Source organism: Branchiostoma lanceolatum, chromosome 1, assembly GCF_035083965.1.
Source record: "Branchiostoma lanceolatum isolate klBraLanc5 chromosome 1, klBraLanc5.hap2, whole genome shotgun sequence".
Classification (NCBI taxonomy): Eukaryota; Metazoa; Chordata; class Leptocardii; order Amphioxiformes; family Branchiostomatidae; genus Branchiostoma; species Branchiostoma lanceolatum.
The window spans coordinates 14,717,082-14,724,480 of record NC_089722.1 but is presented as its reverse complement, the minus strand read 5'-3'; the positions used below and the strand labels follow the sequence as shown (position 1 = coordinate 14,724,480).

The 7,399-nt window shown below is 41.3% G+C and overlaps 2 protein-coding genes and 2 long non-coding RNA genes across 4 annotated transcripts in view; all 4 read left to right on the top strand.

The window, feature by feature from the left end:
• The first annotated feature begins 136 nt into the window (after positions 1 to 136).
• Positions 137 to 916, top strand: LOC136436726 (uncharacterized). Its single transcript, XR_010756075.1, has 3 exons — positions 137 to 189; positions 310 to 458; positions 832 to 916. It is a non-coding gene; the product is annotated as an uncharacterized lncRNA (long non-coding RNA).
• A 677-nt stretch (positions 917 to 1,593) lies between these two features.
• Positions 1,594 to 4,109, top strand: LOC136444308 (glutamate-1-semialdehyde 2,1-aminomutase-like). The gene is made up of 7 exons (XM_066441845.1): positions 1,594 to 1,604; positions 1,919 to 2,074; positions 2,506 to 2,594; positions 2,694 to 2,923; positions 3,148 to 3,252; positions 3,453 to 3,550; positions 3,923 to 4,109. Exons 1-7 carry the CDS (start codon positions 1,594 to 1,596, stop codon positions 4,107 to 4,109), a joined length of 876 nt encoding a protein of 291 aa, XP_066297942.1.
• A 236-nt stretch (positions 4,110 to 4,345) lies between these two features.
• LOC136436705 (uncharacterized) lies at positions 4,346 to 5,271 on the top strand. Its single transcript, XM_066430918.1, has 2 exons — positions 4,346 to 4,430; positions 4,642 to 5,271. Exons 1-2 carry the CDS (start codon positions 4,365 to 4,367, stop codon positions 4,879 to 4,881), a joined length of 306 nt encoding a protein of 101 aa, XP_066287015.1. The 5' UTR covers positions 4,346 to 4,364; the 3' UTR covers positions 4,882 to 5,271.
• A 263-nt stretch (positions 5,272 to 5,534) lies between these two features.
• LOC136436720 (uncharacterized) overlaps positions 5,535 to 7,399 on the top strand; it is a 72,765-nt gene continuing 70,900 nt past the window's right edge. The window contains exon 1 of the long non-coding RNA XR_010756074.1: positions 5,535 to 5,916. This is a non-coding gene — a long non-coding RNA (uncharacterized lncRNA). The remainder of the gene's footprint in view (positions 5,917 to 7,399) is intronic.

Sequence of the window (7,399 nt, the reverse complement as noted above, 5' to 3'; positions counted from 1 at the left end):
TCTATATAAAATCCAAATAAATGTATGTAAATAATTAATTGTATTATCTTTTAGAGGAGAAATCTTCACATTTATCCCGGCAAACTGTTTTTTATGCGTTAGGTTTGCTTGGCTGCGGTCTTCTAGGGGTCAGGTTGAGGTCATACAGGTACAGGTGTTTGCGCACCACTGCTTTTCACAGGTGTTCAGGTGCAAGTTAACGTTTACCTGTCGAGGATTCATCCTTTTTTTTTGCAAGTTCCTGAGATTGCTTCAACATTCAATTTACTTTTCTTATTCAAGATTTGATTACACACCTTTTTTTAACAGTTAGGAGTTTACAAACCATTGAGCGGAAGCGAGAACGATGGATCCAGAGGCCATAGCCAATGGCTCCACAGCTACACTAGGTCAGGCGGCTCAAAGGTCTCTTGCCGTGTTTCCAGCTGGATCTAATGGAGAATTCAACTTACCAAAAGGTAACCACACATTGCAACGGTCTCATTGCATTTGCCATCATGGCACTAGTTTGCACTTTTGTTAAAAACTTTTTTAAAAAAAACACACAAAAACAAGCAAGCAAGCAAACAAACAAACAAACAATCAAACGAGATTGGCAATCAGCTACACAAAATATTTCAAGCAAAATTCAAGTCTAAATCTATAACAGCGACAATGAAGTTTATATTGCATATTCATGCCCTACGAGGGCTAAATGCATTTAAGATATCATAAAGAAAGTCTATATGTCTTAAATATTACAGCAAGGAGTTTATAGTTTATAACCTCATTATTAATTGATTGCAGTAATCCTTTGCAAACAAGTTTTTTTCTCTCTCGTAACTTATATAGAGTTGACGACTGTCCTATCCAGGGGAAAGGACTGCTATGTGTGGGATGTGAACGGCAAGCGATATTTGGACTTTTCCATGGGGTGAGTTGATATCAAGACAAAGAATTCGTTCAATCATTTTGACCGCTTCAAATTGTTGCCTAGGTCCGCCATGAATGAGTGGTTATCCTCAGTAGCCTGGAAACCATACCAGCGGAGGCTCCCCGGTATCTCAACGGCACTGGAAGTGATGCCCGCCCGCCCAGACAGCTTAGCCCGCTCGGGGGTGAATTTAAATAGACAGGCTGCGAAATTCTACATGGCTGCTAAGTCGACAGGCTGACAGAAACGGCTGAATAAAGCAGAATGGGCCCGGTAAAACACCCCTAAGCCGACTCCTAGAGACTGGGACCAGGCTAGATTATCCTTGGCAACGAAGCATCTTTGCTTCGGACAGTTCTAGCCTCCTTCGAAGACTTCTTGGTGGCAAAACAGTCTCCGTAGCCTGGGTACCATCCTCCGTAGTAAACCGCTGGCTCAATCGTTTCGCTTGCTATTAAACTAGTCTCCACCAGACTAACTACGCCGGCTATAATATAGGGAGAATATTTGCCAGCTGCAGGGTTTCACTGCTAGGATTGCATATTGGACCCTCTCTCTGTAGCTGACTCCCTTCATACAATTCACTCTATTTGGCCAATTTCTACTATTTTCCCAGCAATCCGTGGGGCCTGGTAGAGGCTACTATTAAACCACGGTTCAGCCAGCGGTTACTACGGAGGATGTTACCTAGGCTAGTCTGACGATGACCGGCAGTAGAGAACCGCGTTGAAAATCGCGAAGCAGCGCCCCCCCCCCCCAAAAAAAATAAATCCGGCGCTCCAAGAAGTCGTATAAAGCCTTGAAGTACAAGAGACACCAAAAATGGCGACATTTGAAGATATTACTCAAGACTTTATTGATTGTATCTCACCGGAGTATATATAAATCCGGAAGAGTGATGATGATGATGATGATTCAAGGGTTTCCAGGGAGAATAATGTGATCATTTCTTAAGCTGCCATATGCATGCATATTCCATCTGTTAAACCTTTATCTTGTCCTAAGATGGGGGACGAACCTTGTGGGTCACGCCCGAGAAGAAGTCGTTGCCGCAGTAACGGAACAAGCCGCGAACGGCTCCAACTTTGCTTACGTCAACGAGAAGTCTCTCCAACTGGCCGAGGAGATCAAACGACTGAGTCCAGCGGTAGAGTACCTCAGGTGAAAACGTTTATAAATGTAATCAAATAAATTGAAAATCATAAATCTCAAGACATCCAGCTAATAAGATAATAAGCAGTTACGCAAGCAACTGGATAGATTTGGAAACGGTCAGACGTTTCAGACAGCATACACTTCGTTTCGTCAATGACTGGAAAGTTTTATTTAAAGCGTTCAATGGAATGTTTTTGGAGTATCCCATTTATTGAACGCTTGAATGATTTTTTCAGTCGACGTCACTGGCGCATTTAGTGAATGCTAACTGAAATGTCTGACCGTTTCCAGAATTTATCCAGTTGCTTGAGTAACTATCACCTTGGGTAAATCTCGAAACTTTTTTCATTCATTATTTGTCATTGTTTGTTCAAAGGATTACAATTCTCTCTGATCCGGTCATTATTGCCTAAATGTCAACTTTCTTCGTTCATCAGATTTTGTTCCTCCGGAACTGAGGCTATCATGTACTGTGAGAGACTGGCAAGGGCGTTCACTGGCAGGAGTAAAGTTTTGAAGTTCGAAGGTAATTTTTCCCGTTTCTTTTTTCTAAAGTTAAAGAAACTTTAAATAAACCAAAACAGATTTGTCAAACTTTGGTAACAACATGTGACAACTTCACCAGGAGCATACCATGGTGCAAACGAAATAGGGGTGACCAGTCTGTTTCCGAAGGGACTACTTGACTACCCCACTCCGGACCCCTCCAGTGCTGGAATAGAACATTCTGTGAAGGACCACGTCCTTGTAGCACCTTACAACGATCTCGGTATGACGACAAAGATCGTGGAACAGCACAAGGAAGACCTAGCTGCTGTGATAGTTGAGCCTTTACATCGCTGTACTCCCCCTATGGTATGTTACTGTTCTTTATTGTTCAAATGTGTATCGTATTCTTCTTTTCTCTTCTTGCAACTTGTTTCCAAGAACGTAAAACTATGCCATTTTCTATAAAAATTGAAAAAAAATCAAGACGACTTTGGGTCAGTGTCTGGCTGGGGAAAAGTGAACGCGGTCGAAATTTACTCACGCCCCCACTCAAAGGTGTAATTTCAATTCCTTTTATTTTGTTTTGGCAGGATGGGTTTTTGCAGGGGTTACGCGAGCTTACCAAGAAACATGGTGTTCTGTTGATTTTCGACGAGGTGGTGACAGGCTTCCGACTGGCGTATGGTGGCGCCCAGGTAAGGTCAAAACATGGAATATATTTATGTATGAAATATATATATATATATATGGGACTATATTCTGAAAAACACTTTTCAGGTTCAACAGAAATTGTGGTTCAAAATTATATCGCAAACTTGCAACTTGATTATGCGTTCGTCTTATCAGATGTTCTATGATATTCTACGTAACCATATTGCATTTCCACTTGTTGAAGGAATACTATGGCGTGATCCCGGACTTGGTAGGCTACGGTAAGGCTCTAGGAGGAGGCTACCCGATTGGTGTGTTTGGGGGTCGCGCCGATATCATGAGGTCAGTATAACGTAATCTCCAAGCAGAGGTTGGCGGAGAACATTGTGACCTTTTTATCATCGATCTGCGCCGTTTTCTGTCGGCACCCGGAGACCTTCCTGGTCATGTAATCGGGGACGGGCCTCTGGCCTGGTTGGTCCTTTTAGTGTGTGAAAATAAATCACTGAAAAATTTCTCCACCAACCACTGCTTGGAGAGTTAAATATAACGTACACAAACTGACTGTTCTGACACGTTTTAACAGTTTGTGTCTCAAAGTTTATCGTTCAGAACCATGTTAAAATCTTATTGCTCTTGTAAAAGTACATCACATTTTAGATGTTGTCGTTAAGAAGTATTACGAAGTTGAAAATGATGTTGGATTCTTCCCAGTATTGTGAACGAGGACCTACTGGGGAAAGACAAGCGTTACGTGTGGACGGCGTCATCCCTGGGCTGTAACACCATCAGCGCGTCGGCCGCCCTGGCAGCGCTACAGATCTACCGCAGAACGGATCCGGACACGTATCAGCACCTGCATCAGTACGGCATCTTAACAACTTTCAATTATCGACACTGACAACGATAAAGATATGAACTTTCATCCATCTACCTCTAAAGCGCATATCGATGTTTTTAAAGTTGTACTCACTTTGATTTACAGCAATCACAACTGTATATTTCTAGATGCTAATATCTAAAAAGAAGTAAGCGGCGAATTACAATGAAACATTTCTTTGTCAAAATTAACAAAAACTTCAAGATAAGGAATGTTATCTATCGATCCAACTTTTATGCGTCTCTTTCCAGTATCGGCAGGTACGTGAGGAACAAGATGAAGGAATGTTTAGAGAAAAATGACATTCCTGGTCATGTTATCGGAGACGGGCCTCTGGCACAGGTTTGTTGGTCCATTTCGTGTGTGAAAAAACAACAATAATGGAAAACTTTCAGTGCGATTTTCATGCATGTTCTCTCATGTCACGGTATGTGTACTATTCGGACTTATATTCCACATAGCCATTGTCTTCACTCAAATCACTATTTCGCTGAAAAGACGCATTATTAAGTTTCATAGTATATAACTTTCCATGTTGTCCTCCGTCTCCAAGGTTCTGTTCACGAAAAAGCTCGTCTACAACTATCGGGAGCAGAAACTTCAGGAGAATGCCGCTAGGCGGCGCGCCATGATGGTCGGACTCTTCAAAAGAGGCGTCTTCCTCAACCCCATGGGTACCAAACTGTACCTGTCGCTCAAACACACCGAGGAAGTGTGCGACCAGTTCGTGGAAATCTTCAACCAGACTCTGCAAGAAATAAAGCAAATGGGGAAAAGCACAACAACAAATTGAATCATAGAGGCAGTATTGCTGCATTGCATTAATAACTTTACTTTATTGCAAGTTCATGCCAAAAGGCAAACAAGTACATGTAACTAAGATACATGGAAATCGAAATAGTTATCTAGTCTACTGTGAAACTTTTATGTTAACTATGGTCGACTACCGTTGGGTTAGACTTCTTTTTTGAAGACAGTGGAAAATGAAGTGACCCACGTTTTGAATCATAAGTGGGTTGGTTGGTTGTAATTGTCACCACTTGCAAGCGACGGGCTCTTGTTATCAAAAACTTTAAACATTTGATAGTTTTTGTTCGCAGCAAGATAGTACGTTCCAAGCTGCGACGTTTTTAAAGTCTTCATTAATTGATAACACACTTTAATATGCCGGGAATGTGGAATAAAAAGTCTATAATAAAAGTTTTAAAACTGATCACAGTCTGTATTCTATAAGTCTTATTTGTACACTGGTGAGCATTCTATAACAGTTTACTCTTAGGGTCCTTTAGTTCACTGCAATGACATGATCGTTGTGTTATTGTAAAAAGTATATATAGTTTCATATATATGCATGCATTGCGTCAAGGACAAAATATTGAGTGTTGATTACGCATTGCCTTTTTCGGTAATTCGATGGTTTAGGCGCGCCACCTTGCAAACAATACCATAAGTGCAAGCAAATTACCAGTCGAAACAACATCTCTGTTTGATAGTGAGATGACCTATTCGTTGCAGATTATGTAGTCAAAGGTAAACACAGGTCACAGGACAATAGATCAGAGACCGTTTAAAGAGGGTCCAATGTCCAGGACGCCACACAGAGTAGTACTAGGACCACATGACTATCAGGTGATGATGTAATACACTCTCTCAGCGTCATGTGACCTTAAAAATCCAACATGGCGGCCACCGTGCACCTGTGGCACCGACGGAACATAAAAACTTCGATGTTTTGGACATTTTCCTCTCTCTTTCTCACCCTCCAACTTGTCAGTCGGACCAGAGGAGACTGTGTAGCCGGGAACTATAACCTAGAGCCGATTCGGGGGTGAGTAGAGCTCGAATGAGGTCTATTTTTGCAGAGGAACGTGGGGAAATTTTGGCTTGTACCAACTTCCTCAGGCATGATATCTGCTTTCCATAGTCAGCTGACTGTGTTTACATTGTCCAAATCACGGCATGGGAATTTATGAACAGAAAGACAACAGTGTTTGAACTGATGTTGTACAGTAGTACGGTGTCTATGGTTCCTAATTTGGTATTTTGACTGGTTCGTAGCCTGTGACGTTATATAATATTTTGGTACGGGGCGGATGGGGAAAAAGGGGGAGGGGGTCGGCTGGGGTCTTGTGATTATGAATACAGTTGTTTTGGTTGTCGCTTCAGTGAAGCGATTCCCAATACAACACCGGCCGAGTTTGCAGGTCACAAAGTCTCAGAAAGCAGAATAAGGGACAAGGTTCTGTATAGATTTACTTTCGAGAGCTTTCATTTCCTCTTGCATGCATGTGTTGGATTTTTCAGGGTCCCAGTTTTAGGAACTGTCGACTCGGTATACCATTATGTATAGCATAAATACCACAGGTCAACAGGTAGAGAGATAATTACAAGTTTTAAGTACTCTACCTTTGCAGGGACTTTATTATGCAATAGGCCAATGGTAGAAGGGGAAAGGAAGCATTTGCGATGTTTTCGGTTGAACATGAAGCCGCTGTAGTTAACTAATGTAATGCATGCGAGACAGAATGTTTATAATGTTTGTGGTGTAAGTAGTGACTTTACAGTGAGATTCACTGCAACAACTGTGAACATAAAATCACCCTGACTACTTCAAAATATGTACCTATAAACCTACTTATTAGTAGTGAACTAGAGTAGACCAGGCGAGACCGGAACTGCTGATCATTAGACCATAGCACTGCTGCTGATCAACAGTTCCAGATCCTCTTATTGTGCTCAGGGCAGTAAGTTCAAATCCCAGCCTGGACTCAAAATAAATACCCACATGCAACATGCTATTTGCATGCATATGCTCCTTTCAAGATTTGCATATGCATGTTGAAATATTTTGAATGTGCAATCTTGTTCGCACTGCGGAAGTCTCAAACTCTATCACGCTGTATGGCTTGAATCTTCCTATTTCTCTCATCTCAAGAATAATCGTACCAGCACATTTATTTTTTATCTCCTCAAAATTACGTTAGATTGACTACTTTCATGTTAGCTCTAGATACAGTATTTAGGAACTCACAATTCCTTATAAATATGAGCTTTGGATGTTAAGTTAACGTTATGCATGTATTCTAATAAAGATGGGCCAAATGATCATGAAGAAGAAACATGTATACTTGTATGTTGTAATGCTATAGATGCAGTTAGTGAGCTTAGTGTTTACTGCTGAAAATATGTATAATTTTGCATGTCGATGTTTCAAATTGCATGTAAAATGTTTGCCAACATGCAATCTAGCATGTACCAAAAAAAGTATTTCAACTTCAAGCACTGCCAGCCTAGCCATTGGTGTTAACGTT

Coding starts and splice junctions, on each gene's coding strand:
- LOC136444308 (XM_066441845.1), top strand. Junction 2,075..2,505: donor CCAGCGGTAGAGTACCTCAG/GTGAAAACGTTT, acceptor TTCGTTCATCAG/ATTTTGTTCCTCCGGAACTG. Junction 2,595..2,693: donor TAAAGTTTTGAAGTTCGAAG/GTAATTTTTCCC, acceptor CAACTTCACCAG/GAGCATACCATGGTGCAAAC.
- LOC136436705 (XM_066430918.1), top strand. CDS start 4,365: ATGAAGGAATGTTTAGAGAAAAATGACATTCCTGGTCATGTTATCGGA. Junction 4,431..4,641: donor GAGACGGGCCTCTGGCACAG/GTTTGTTGGTCC, acceptor TCCGTCTCCAAG/GTTCTGTTCACGAAAAAGCT.